Here is a 13,799-nt window from a genome sequence, read left to right on the forward strand (position 1 = left end):
CAGAGGAAAAGAGCACAGGGCAGGAAACAGTGGGTCATGTCACACTCCAGAACAGCATGGGCTCACCTTTATCCTCTGGTGTTGCCAAAGCAATGTACAGCAGGAACAAAGTCAATTCTGACTTTAATTTGGAGGGAGATCATTAAGAAGTGAATTGATCATAGACCCTTAATAACAAACAATAATGTTTTATCTGTTGGGGTCCTGGATCATTTTAAGAGTGTAACAGGGGTGTGATACGTTTCAGCACCACTGACCTATTGTTCACCACCTATGCCTTGCTCTGCGGTGTCTCTAACTAATGGATGGCCCTTGGTAGGTTTGGCTACCTGCACGGTGCCTGGAAACACTGAGGGGGGCTTCAGAACTGGTGCCAGTCTATCAGCCTTGGCCAGCCTGTGGGGGGCTCAGCATGGGCACCACACAGGCAAGTTGGGTCACCTCTCCTTGAAGAACATGAAACTTGGGAGGATCCATTAGTAGAACACAGGCTGAGATCACAGGCTCCACTTGCTCTACTCATACACGGATGCTCCTGCTGACCCATACTGGACCCATGTAGAGGTCAGGAATGTGGGCCACTATGAATGACAGGCCACTCCCAGGCAGGAGGGTAAAGTATGAGGCCTACACACTACCACCCAGGTGTGAACCAGTCAGACCCTGATAACTTGCACCATCTACCCATCTCATGGGCTCTAACACCCCACTCTTAGCAAGCACGGCCAGGAGAAGGCTGCGCAGCCTTCTGGCACCAGATCTCTGGAAGGCCAAGCTCTCAGAACCTTCCCCAGCACCACTGCCCTTGCTGTAAAGTGGGCTGGATGGTTCAGGGCAGGGGTGCATGAAGACCCCATGCACCAAAGACAAAAGCAATGTCCCAGTGCAAGACAAAGTAAATGTGATGGCTTGGGATAGCAAAGGGGGCCAGGTGGGGCACATACCCGGCACTTGAGCTCGTACTCCTTTAGGACCTCTACAAACCGCTCTTCCTGGGCCAGGAGCTCTGTACTCTGTGGCTCCAGCTAAAAGTCAGACCCACACAGAAAAATGATAGGACCTCAGACCAGGTAGAATGTGTGCTGTCACCCCATCATGTTCCTCCCACTAGGCTTAGCATCTCCAGGTACAGCCTTCCATCCCTCCTCCTCCTCCCTCCCTTCATTTAAAATATATCAAGGCAGAAGGATGCTCTGAATTTATGGAAGGTGGTCATACTCTTAACTGGAGTCTAGGGTGCATTCCTACCTCAGCTGCCTGGGATGCCCCCTGCCTGGACCTCTCCATGCAGCACCTCCACTCCCCTCCTTCTCCCAAAGTGATGGGCAGGGCCAGATGGAGGGCCTCATGGTGGGCATGGAGCTCTCTTCTGTGCCCCCCACCACTGAGAACCTATCACTGGGGTCTGTACACATGGTGCTGGCGAGCCCTGGCTCTGTCACTAAAAGATTAGTACCCCTGCACTGCAATGAAGAGGAAGAAAACAGAAGGAAGGTCAATCTGCTGATTTTTCTCTCCATTCTGGAATTTAAGTAAGAAAAAACAGAATTCAGTCACCTATGGATTCAAGTCCCTGACACTTTTTACCCAGTAACCAGAGACTCAGAATCAGCAAAAGGACTTGCCTTGTTCTTCAACACAAATTCCAGGTCATTCTGCAATTTCAAGACCAGCTTCTCTGATTCCGAAAGCTTTTCCACAACTTCAATAATCTCCTTCTGTAATCGACTGTTTTCCTACAAGACAAAAACCAGCAGTTTACTGGGCTTTGGGAGTGGAGGACAGAGCTGTCAGAAGCTTATCTCCCCTCTGCATCAAAAACTTATTCCCAGCAGCACTCCCAATCAGGGAAGAAACCTGCAAATGCAGGTGTCTGCTGCTCACTGCTTGCAGGAGAGGAGGCTGTGCTGGGGAACCAACCCCACAGAACCCCTCACCAGTGCTCGTCGCTTTCTTCACTGCTCTTACTTCTCCCATCCCCAGTGCTCAAGAAGGCTATGAGTAACACAAGAGGCTGGGGGCAATCCTTTCTGAGCTGTTTTCTGAATGAGGGATTTGAAACTACACACTTATAGTTCAGATGTCCAGCAGGGGAGGAAGGCAGAGCCCACAGACATGGAAAATCATGGAGAAGAGCAGTAAGGACACGGTGTGGGCAAGGGCCCAGCTTCTCCCCCAGGCAGACAGAGACCAGGCAGATGTGGAAAGAATCTGCAGGCTCTGAGTTAGGAAGAGAAGAGGAAGGCAGGAGCAGAGGATGGACCAGGGAACACCTCACTGGATGGAATCAAATGCTGGGTGGCTGTGGATCACAGGACACTCACCAAAGCCCAGAAAACTCCCTCTGCTTCAGACCACACACCCAGGACTCCCAAAGAGTGGGCTTTAGGTTTTGGTCTTTGGCTGACCCCACAGATGCTCTGGTTTCCAGGGTGTGCAGCAAAGTTGGCCGCCGCCACTGACCCTCCATGACCATCATCCCCCTGACCCAGAGCAGAGAGTAAGAGCCCCACAGGTCTCAACCTGTCCTGGTGCCCCCTCAACCAGAGAGAAGGAAGGGGTAATGCGTCTTGTGGAAAAGCCAGGACCCTTCTTGCTTTGGCTGAGAAATGTCCTATCTTTGTGGCTGCAGCAAATGTTCCTTAGTTGGAAATCGCAGGCATTTCCCTCCCACAGAAATGTAATAAGGTCACTAGGAGGTATTTAGTCCCTGACCAGGAAAATGTGGGATGTGGGAGGATGGACCCTCAGGCAACCTCATGTCTTTCCATGAAGGATGTCCTAGGGAGACACAGCTCCCCACCTACCTTCAGCGCCAGAGTCAGCTTCCCACGTAGGTTGGCCTCCTCGCCCCGCAGACGCTCTAGGTCCTTCTCCAGCACAGCTGTCTGCCTGCAGGTTTGCTCCCAGAGCAGCTCACGTTCCCTCTCCACCTCAGACCGCAGGAGGCTCAGCCTTTCCTGGTACCCCTGCTCCAGGTGTCTGCATGGTACACAAGGAATATGTCATGTTGGGTCCCAAGGGGCACCGCCTAGGCCCATACTGACCCCCATCTCTCCAGGGACATCTCCCAAGCAACATGGCCTTTCTTCCTTGGAACCTTCCAGCCCACAGCACTTGGCCACACTGTCTGATACTCCATTGTTCCTGCTTGACAGAAGGGGTCACTGAACCTCAGCTAACCTGCAGATCTTGTAAGGGCAGGGGCCCTGCTTTAAATCCCGCCCTCCCCTGGGTCTGGTGGTGGATGCCCCACTCAGGGCTGGGGAAGGTGACAAGGGAAGCAAGCAGGTCCCTGGACCCTCTGGAGTGAGCTAGCGAATGCTTTCTGGGAGTACACCTCTCTGATGCCCTCTGCCTTTCAGCCGCCTTCCACACCACAGCAGCCATCAAATGCCTTGGATAACCAAATGCGCACAAAAGTAAGCCTCTAGTGCAGGACTCAGGCAACATAAAACCTGGGGACAGTGAATCCCAAAGCAATCAGAGGACAAGGTAGGAGGCATTTTTTTTCACCTCAGTTTCTGTCTTACTCTTTTTAAAGAACCAGTTCTATCAGCAGAAAAAAGTGCCAAATCTTAGTTTTATCACTAAAACAACCACTTAGCAGGATCTCTCAAACCAAGTCTCTCTAGACTGAAGATGAGCAAAACTCGTACTTCAGCAGAGGGCTTGGCAACATTAATAATTAAGAAGAGAACACTGAGGGACGCCTGGGTGGCTCAGTCGGTTGAGCGTCCAACTTCGGCTCAGGACAGGATCTTGCAGTTTGTGGGTTCGAGCCCCGCATCGGGCTCTGTGCTGACAGCTCGGAGCCTGGAGCCTGTTTCAGGTTCTGTGTCTCCCTCTCTCTGCCCCTTCCCTGCTCATGCTCTGTCTCTCTCTCTGTCCCTTAAAAATGAATAACTGTTAAAAAAAATTTTTTTTTAAAATAATAAGAAGAGAACACTGGGGGCTTGTCCTCCAGCCCCTCTAGACAGTCTGGACTTTCGTTCTCATCCCAAAACTTTAAGGAAAGAAATGGAGGGAAAGGAAATGGAGGAAGGGCAGCTGTTACTTAGGGGAAAACAGTAAGATGAATTTAGCTAATGTAACACTCCACAAACTTTTGGGGTAGTTTTTAAAAAATACTTATTTGACCATACCACTCCACTCTTTAAAAACTTGTGAAATATCCAGCAAAAGGAAAATGGATAAATAAGATATGGTAGACCCACATAACAGGATGCTCTGTGGCCATCACAAAAGCATATGTGATATAATACATTTCTATAAATAATTAGGTACATGGGAAAAAAAAGTGAATGACATAAAAAATGTCAGGAGTGATAATCTCTGGGTGAAACTTCTGCTTTTATTTTTACTTTTACTTGCATTTTCTATAATGAATGTGTATCATTTATTACTTTTGCAGTTAAGAAAAACCAAATACAGCCATAAAAGCCTCTTCTAGAAATTCCTGATAATGCTCCAGTACTCATGGGGCAAAATGCAAACTTATGGGGCCTTCACATGTCCCTTCACCAGATTCTCAGACCGAGATAAGGTTTTTGAGTTTGTGATTCTCTGACCCAAGGAAGGACATCATAAAATTATTCCCATATGGTTGGGAGAGAATCAAGCCTAGCACACTGTGACTGAAGCAAATCAGTTTTCCGTTACTCAAACTGATCATCTCAAATCAATTTACATTTAGCTCTTGGACACAATTCTTGAAAAAGGAGTTTTCTCCCGTGAATAATATTAACCAAGGGCTGGGAGGTTGCAGTACAGGCTGTCAGCAGAGGAAGGTTGTGTGGGAGTCAGACTGCTCCAGAGTCTAGAGAGGTTCCTGTGGGCCCCTCTCACCCAGGGTCCCAGTGAGGCTTCAACTCAAGGTCTCAGTGGTGCCAGATCAGTGCCACTCCTGCTCAGGTGGGATCCCAAGTCTCCAAGTCAGTAGTGAGTCTAACAACACACTGTTAGAAGAGCCATGAGGAGGAAAGGGGAGGTACTGAGAAAGGAAAAAAGCTCTGTTGGCTTCTTCCAAGGTTCCTTCAGCTCCTAATTTGCAGTAATAGTCTCACTCTGTGGAAACCCATGCTGACCTCATATCCTATTTTGTGAAGTCAGGGAACTAAGGAGGCTATGACAGGTGAGCAAAATCATACATCTGTAGCTACAAGAACCAACACTCTGAACATTCTTTTTTTTTTTTTAACGTTTATTTATTATTGAGAGACAGAGAGACACAGAGTGTGAGCAGGGGAGGGGGCAGAGAGAGGGGGAGACACAAAATACAAAGCAGGTTCCAGGCTCTGAGCTGTCAACACAGAGCCCGATGCGGGGCTTAAACTCACAAACTGTGAGATCATGACCTGAGCCAAAGTCGGTCACCCAACCAACTGAGCCACCCAGGCACCCACACTCTGAACATTCTAATTCCACCTGCAGGAACACGCTCAGCAAGAAAGGGTGAGGGGGGCGGCTTGCGGCTGGATGCCACAAGGGAATCAGCTGAACAGAGACAGTCAATTGCTGACAAGAGACAAACTGCAGTTATTTCCTAACTAAACGCTCCTTTGTGATAAACACCACCCATACTCCACACTGAGATAAGGGAGGCTCAGCAAGGCCACAGTCAGCACATCCACACAGAAGTCAAGGTGTCCATTGCCAGTCTCCCCACCCTGGGCTCCTCAGCCTTACTGACACCTCCTTATAAAACCATGTTTATTTATTTTTCTCAGGTTTGATTGGAAGTATTTTTGAAAATTTGGTGAAAGGATCCTTAATGTTTGGGTTTCCTGAACATTCCTGTTATCTTGGGAGAGTCTTTTGTGCAGGAGTGTTGGAAGTGAGTATGCATGTGTGCACACTTGTACACACGCACGTGTACTCTCTCACACTCATGCCCCTTGACACCATCTCTTGCATACTCCTTCTCCACACCAGGCAGAAGTAGGTGTGGACATCCAATGGTGAGCAGACGAGGATCTCAGCCTGCTGCATTCAGCCTTCCCCAGCTACCCCCAGGAAGGAAAGGGCGATTCTAGAGTCCCATAGACTCAGATGTGTGGCTCTGCTCCATGCAGAGCCTGCTCCCCCACAGACTAGGAGTAACAGCCACAACTCTCCCTTGGATCCCTGAGTACAAGGGTCCTGTGGGAAGGTGAGCTGATGGGGCTCATGTGCTAACCTAGGTTGGCAATATGTGACTCCAGGTGACCCCAGCCTGGGAAGCTGATGAGCTCTCTACCCTGCAGTGCTCCTCCTGCATAATGGTCTGTTCTCACACTTCTAATACATGGCAGGCCAGGGCCTCACACCCTCTTATCTTGGGGACAGTACAGGACAAAGAGAGAGGAGACCTGGCTTCAAATTTTGGGCCACACTTGTTGCATGATTACAGGCAAGCTACTGCACTGCTGCAAGCCTCAGTTTAGCTGAAAAATGGGGCTAAAATGGCCTGTTTGGGGTAACTATGGCTGGTAACTCAGGTGACACTTGGCATACAACAGGAGCACCACAACAGTAACAGTAGTTTCACAGGCCAGAAGCTCCTTCCTGGAGGGCCGATTGGCTCCTCAACCCTGAGATCTCTGGCTGCACAGCGGAGGGACACTGTGTCTCTGGTGAAGATAAACTGGAATGGGCTCTTGGGCTTCAACCCCACTGTTTAGTTGGACTGGCCCCGTGTGGTCATGAAAGCCCCCATCTGCTGTGGCCACCTAGCAGATCTGCAGAGCCCCAGGAAAGCTGGCTGCACCCCCAGGATACCTCCAATCCCTCCCAGTGTGAGCCACAAGGCCCTGGGGTAAGGGCTTTGTAACTGACTGTGATAGTCCCCAGGCATGACAGGAGCAAGCCTTTCTAGGGATGGTGCTCAGAAGCCTGCAGTAAGGCAGATGGGGGCAGGTAAATGTTCCTGTGAAGGCTATTATGCTGCCCAGCCAGGGCCATGTAAAAGGGGCTTCATGTACATCACGCTACAAGACCCACACACACTGCCAATAGGGCTGGTATAAGAAAAGTGTTACCTTCAAATGCTACAACCACACAAGACAGGGAGAGACAACATCCCAGAGGCACAGGAATGAGATGGCTTGTCACAAGCTCTCAGACGTCTGCTTGCTGAAACCATACATGCCACGTGAGTTATTACTTCTCTTTCTCATACATTTCGCAGAGGCCCACTCTCCGCTAACCCATAGGCATGAGATGCGCCCAGTGGCTGCATGCACCAGGACCTGTTAAGAGCTCAAAAACACTGACCTGTGCCCTCCTGTGCAGAGGATGGTCTTTCACCATTCCCATTTCACAGCTGAGGAACCTCAAGGACTCTGTCCACCCAGGATCACAGCAAGGGCTGTTGAGGGAGAATGAGGAGGGGAGGCTGGCAGCCCTCCTGTGCCCCCACCACTAGCACTGCCAAAAGCTGAGTGTACCACACTGGTTTTTCCGCAGCACACACCCTTTGCTATACTTGAGGAGACACCTTCAAGTGACAAAAGCTTTGAGAAAGTGAATAACCAGCTAAGCTCTGCCAGGGATGCCTAGCATAGACTGTACACCAGAGTGGGGTGAAAATCTCCTCTTTGCCTGCTCCAGCCTGGGAGATCCTCAGGGGCTGGATTTCTTCACATTTTGGCTAATAAACCAGAGAGTGGGCTTTGTGTCCATAAAAAAAAGATCAGAAATCCTTTCCTCTGATCTGTCCAGCCACCAGCGTGACTGATGGAGCAAACCGCTCACCAGGGATCTGTTTAACTCATCATAACTTACAATACCTGAAGTCACGTTTTGGGCTCTGGGCTTCTACCATATTAACCTCCTTTCAACAGGTTCTAAAACCATTCACCAGCCCTCTCTCAAAACATTCATCCATGTCACTAGCCACAGGTACACACAGAAGACACAGTTTGGGTGGGACAGACCCCATAAGTAAAGCGGAGGATAGGAATTTTCCCTGCAGCCCATAGGCACACATAGCTGGATGCCCCTGCACCATGACCTCACATCATAAAGAGCAAGGCTACTATTTTAAATGCACACCTCTTATTTCAAGGAAGGACATCCCCAGAGGTGCACCTTCTAGATTTCTCCTGGCTCAGGTGAGGAGGGCCTCAGCTCCACCATGTTCATGACCATGGCCTCAGCTAGTGGCAGACCCACATCCACCACCCACCCTTGGCCAGAGCCGGGGAATCATGGCCCAGCTGCTGAGAAGCCATGTCTCTGCACTTGGGTATGACTGCGAGACCTACTGGATCTTCTTCTCCGTGAGATGCTCTAGGGCAGAGTGACAGTCATCCATCTCTTGCACAAACTCCAGGTTCCTCTTCTCAGCTTTCTCCAGGTCCTGCCTCGCCTTGTCTCGCTCCCTTGCCATCTGCTCCACTTGTCCCCTGCCACACGAAGGAGACAGTGTCAGAGGGGGGGATACCTGCTCTGGACCCAACAAGCCCTGTGTCTCCATGAATGATAGAAAGGGCTGCCTTAACTGGGTGCTGCGCATGGGCAGTGCTGTGCTCTGACCTCACTGCTACTACTAACCATCTCCTAAAAGTGGTTTCCAGAATTACTATGCCTGTTTTGCAGATGCACATACTGAGAGAGAGGCTAAATGACTTGTCAAGGAAGGTTTCTGAACCAAGGAAGTCTGAACGTAGAGCCTTATGTTGTGCGACACCTCCAGATAGCCCAGAACAAGTAATAATTTATCCATGTCTCCCTCTTGTCCCCTCTCCCAGGGATCCCCAACACCTAATCCAGGACTGGACACATGATGAAGAGAAGGCTGGCACCCATCACCCTGCCTGGTCACACCCTGTCACCTGCAGCCAGGTATCTGGATGAGTCACTTAGAGCAGAATGTGATTTGTGTGTGTAGCTCTCACTCTTTCCATTTACCCCAGTCCCCACATGAGGTTATGCACTAACCCTTGGCACTTGCTATTCTGGTGACTGTTTATCCCCCTGAAGGAACACAGAGCTTTTCTCCCTCCACCCTCCCAAGGCATAGTCTCTGGTCCTATTCTGAGAGTGCCTGAGGTCAGAAAGCTCATCTGTCAGCATCTAATTGAATGCAAAATCCTGAGGATGGAAATCATGATTTCTTCCCTGCAGCTTTGGAACATCAATAAACACAAAAACAATCTTTATGCCAATTTGCTGAGCATATGGATGGCCTGAATACTCAGCTAATTGAAACCTGAACCCAACTAAAATGGAATGCATTCTCAGGCCCCCTGTCATTGTGCACCGGGTGACCATGTTGAGGAACACTTCGTTCTACTGTCCTGCCAGCTGCCCCAGCCCAGGACCCTCTGCCTGTTCTTGGAACACATCCCTGCCAACTGTAAGATTTCTGCCTCTGCACCCGAGAGCTCCAGTGTCAGCAGGATGAGTGTCAGGTTCAAATTCCCCCTTTGGAATATTGCTAAAAGGAACTAAGGGAGGACCTCAACATCAGTTTCTAAGCTTCTTACCAAGTGTGAAGGCAGACTGGTGACTCAGAAATTCTGTGGCCGTTAAAGCCCTAGCAGCAGCTACCACACAGGCCACTGGGTCCTCAGGCCCCTCTGAGACCACACAGGAGGATGCCACTCGAGGCACAGGTAGCCCTCTTCTGCACTCACAACTCAGCTCTTTCCCTGTCCCACCAAGAGTGCCCACTAAAGGACAGCCAGTGGGAAAGGTGGTGTCAAGTCCTTTGTCCCCTGGGACTGGCTTGGGGTAGACAAGGGCAGACTGCCCATTTCCCTCCAGGCAACGCAGACAGCTATACCTCCACAACCTCCCCAACCTCCCCAACCACACTGGGCTCTTACTGGCGGAAGCTCAGCTCCTGGCGGTAGCAGGCCAAGGCTGCCTGTTGAGTGGCACCACCGACCATCATGAGCTCATTCTCAAGGGCCCAGGTCAGCTCCAAAAGATTCACCTTCTCGTCCACACTGAAGCCAAGACTCTGGAAATAGCAAAGCCCATTGGGCGGGAAAGGATGTGTGACTTCTCCAAATACTTCCTGGCTTTCCTAATAGGCCAGGCCCAGATCCACACTGTCCTGGTGGCAGCACCTGCCAACTCTTCTGTCTGTAAAGTCTCTGCCCGGCCCCCACCCATGTTACTCTGGTCTCCCCTCCCCCATAGTCCCTGTCAAAGCCAAGTTCTCCCCTCACCCCTCATCAGGGAGTATATGACCCAGGCTGGACAAAGACCTTCTTCCTGAAAAGGTAACTGACACAGAAGCAGAGGACATCATGGGGACTGATAAGAGGCCGGCAGAGAGGCCATTTTCTGTGAAATAAGTTGCTGTATGAACCCTGCTAGCCTTGGGAGCTGTGTGAAGAGAACTGACCTGAGCCCAACACCACCAAGAAGCAAGCAGAGGATAGATGAAAAAGAGCCCTGACGACACCTCTGGGCACCTTCTCCCAAGTGCCTGCTCACGTGAGCCCATAATATCCTCCCTCCTTAAGACATTTTGAATTGAGTTTTTATCATTTCAAACTAATAGAATCTCCATGAAGTATATGTATGGGTGGGTAGTTTTGTTGGTAGGAAAGCGATCTAACAGAGAGATGAGCCATGGCCTAGTGGAGTGGAGCATTCTTCCCCTCAAGATTTTGAAAATAAGAGAATAAAACCGTTTACATTAAATGTATTGTACCACAATAATAATAATAAACCATACCCATATACCCCTCTGCTCAACTGACAACAACTAACACTTGCTACATTTGCTTTTTTAGTGTTGAGTATTCTTGACCCCTGCTCCTTCTATGATGTCAAAAAATTAGTTACACCCACATCTAGAGGCAGGCACCATGTCAGGGACTGGAGAGAAGGGGCCACAGCATTCTCAGTCACACAAGGAAATGAGGCATGCTCCCTTTTTTAACCTATAAAATGGAGACCAGGCTTTCCACTGCTCCCCCACTTCCCAGAGTGCTTCTGAAGAGAAGTGACATCAGGGTAAAGCATATGGAATAACTGGGAAGCTCAAGCTGTTATTCCACAAGTAAAGACGTCCCAGCCATCATGTCACCAGACAGAGGGCACAGACATGATAGGTCACAGCAGCAGTTTCCTGACCAAGAAGAAAGGAGTCATCAAAAACCACATGGCAAGGGTGTGAGCCAGCCTCCAAGACAGCCCCGTGTCTCTTACCTCCTGGCACCCATACCCAGGTATTCCCCTCTCACACACAACAGGGTCAACCTGTGTCACACACAGGACACTGAGGAAGTGACAGTGTATGACTTCCAAGGTTGGGGCTTGGAAGACACATAGCCTCCTCCTCACTCTCTCTTAGATGGCACTCCCAGGAAGTCACTGCCTAGTTGTGAGGAAGCTCAAGCAGCCCTAGGAAGGGGCCATGTGCAAGGAATGGAGGCCTCCTGCTACAGCAAGTATCAATCTGCCAACTTGGGAGCGGCGGTCCAGCCCCAGTCAGTCATTCACAAGACTGAGTACTGGCTGACATCTGATCAACCTCAGGGGAGACCCTGAGCTAGAGCCACCCACTACATAGCTCCCAAATTCCAGACCCACAAAAACTGCTCAAGACAAGACGAGTCATTGTGTTTCAAGGTGTAATGTAGTGGTAATTTGTTGAGGAAGGACAAATAACCATTCCCAGGCCTCCTCCTAGAGCACTCTCAAGGGCTTGGATAAGAAGCTCCCTGAAATGGCCAGGGGTTTTGAGAAGCTGGGTATGTGATGCCAGCACATCCACACTAAGGGCTCACCCAGCTCATGCTTCCTTCTCAAGAGAAAGGCCTTTCTTTTTCAGGCATGGTGTGCTTAGTTGTCTTGGTAGGACCAGCAGCCTGTGGTCTTCACCACCAGCATCACAGGTAAGCAGTTTCTGAGAGCGTCGCAGGCAGGAAGGGCCCCACCTGACATACCAGGATACCCAGAAGGCCTGCCCCACTCGCTGCTGCTCCCGCCCTGGCTATGTGGGCTCAGGCAGTGACCTCATCTGTCACGTGAGACAGAAACAACTACACTGAGTGAAGAGTAAACAATGTCACAAACTTCACAGGTCCTTGTTTGGTGCCAAGTGCCGAGAGTTCAGTAAACACCTCTGCCCTTCAACAAAATGGAAGCAAATCCTCAATGCAACTAGTAAATTACAAATTGCTAAGGAAATGGAAATATTCTCTGACAGCAGGAAAGCAATAAAAAGGGTAAGTTATGAAGTGTCAGAGACAAATTTGAGACTCACCATGCTCTAAAGGCAGCCAGCCCACCTCCAAATGACAGGGAATCAGGAATACAGTTTTAGGGAGAATCTCAAAACCGTGAATCTCTTTGCTCTTTGCCCTCCCAGGGAGCCAATCTAGTAACTAGGGCTCAGCCTCCAGCTCTCCCAAGGGCCAGGTGCCCAGTTCTGGCCTTACTGTCCAGGCTCTGCCCAGGCTGCTGGGTGGCCACACTCAGCAATGGCTAGGCCCAAAAGGGCCTCGCCCAAAGTGTCAGGAGGACTATCTTAAACGTTGTCATTGGGCTCCTCTGTGAACTGTTAGTTTGTGCTAATAAGGACATTTTCAGAGGCAATATAAAAAAGCCTACCAAGAGTTAAAATGTGTAACTTCAGAAATCTAGCCTACCAAGAAATACCAGCATAGGAACAGGAGGATATATAATCTAAACAAGATTTAGAACAGAAAAAAAATCTACATGTCCAATGATAGGAAAAAGGTAACAAATTAACAAGATATACAGTATACCAATTTTGCAAAAAAAAATTTTAAAACTGGAATATCCAAATATATATTTCTTTTCTGTGCTGGGGAAAAGCTCTGCAAAAACTCCCACTGAGCCGTGAGGTGTTGCTACTCCTACAGAATGGGAGCAAAAGGGGGCAGGCTTTATTACTTTATGATTTTGTGTACAGTTGACACTTAAACAAAATTTTTTTTAATGTTTATTTTTGAGAGAGACAGAGTGCGAGCAGGCGGGGGTCAGAAAGAGAGGGAGACACAGAATCTGAAGCAGGCTCCAGGCTCTGAGCTGTCAGCACAGAGCCCGATGTGGGGCTCAAACTCACGAACTATGACATCATCATGACCTGAGCCAAAGTCGGACGCTTAACCAACTGAGGCTCCCCCAGTTGACTTTTTTCTTTTTTTTTTTACAACACAAAGTGAAAGTTGGAAATGAAGATCAGCAGTCCAGCTTACACACACACTTTTCCCCAGTATTCTTCTCTTACCCTTGTCCAGCCCCTGTGCACAACTGGCTTGATTGCCCCAGAGCAAGCTCCCTTCAAACCCCAGGGGTCTGGCCCTGTGTCCCCGGGGGAGGTTGGACTGGCCCCCAGAAGAGGCCTGACCCCATCTGAAGACAGTCTTGTGGGCCAACCCCCCGAAGAGCATGCAGGAACTCGGCAGGAGGCAGCAGGGCAGTGTACCTCCACACCCAACACGGTGGAGGAGGGGGTCCGGGCAAGCAAGGGCCATGAGGGGAGAAGAGGTTGGCCAGCCAGTCAGCAGCTCTGGGCAGAATTTGGGTTCACTATGGAGCTCATCTTCCACAAAATGGAAACACTCAGACTACTGGGAAAGTGACATGCAGTAAGATGTCTCTACCACAAGGTAGGAAATTTTCTCCCCTCATCTGGGATGGACCGCCATTGTCCAGGTAAGCAAAACATCTACAAGGCTAACAATGTACTGAGGGAAATGTCTAAGATACCGAAACCTACCTTCAAGTGGATTTGTTTCAGATTTGTTTTCTCTGCTTATTTATTATCTCTTAAAGTTAAAATTTCTTATATTTTAATGGCAAAAAAAATAAAGAGGAAAATGATT

The 13,799-nt window shown here is 49.5% G+C and overlaps 1 protein-coding gene across 1 annotated transcript in view; it reads right to left on the reverse strand.

Annotated features, from left to right (window-relative positions):
• NINL (ninein like) overlaps positions 1 to 13,799 on the reverse strand; it is a 172,583-nt gene that overhangs the window by 58,506 nt on the left and 100,278 nt on the right. Inside the window, 5 exon segments of the mRNA XM_053200333.1 lie at positions 945 to 1,025; positions 1,626 to 1,736; positions 2,808 to 2,982; positions 8,247 to 8,387; positions 9,813 to 9,949. Of these exon segments, the coding sequence (XP_053056308.1) occupies positions 945 to 1,025; positions 1,626 to 1,736; positions 2,808 to 2,982; positions 8,247 to 8,387; positions 9,813 to 9,949 (645 nt within the window).

This window comes from Acinonyx jubatus, chromosome A3 (assembly GCF_027475565.1).
Source record: "Acinonyx jubatus isolate Ajub_Pintada_27869175 chromosome A3, VMU_Ajub_asm_v1.0, whole genome shotgun sequence".
Taxonomy (NCBI): Eukaryota; Metazoa; Chordata; class Mammalia; order Carnivora; family Felidae; genus Acinonyx; species Acinonyx jubatus.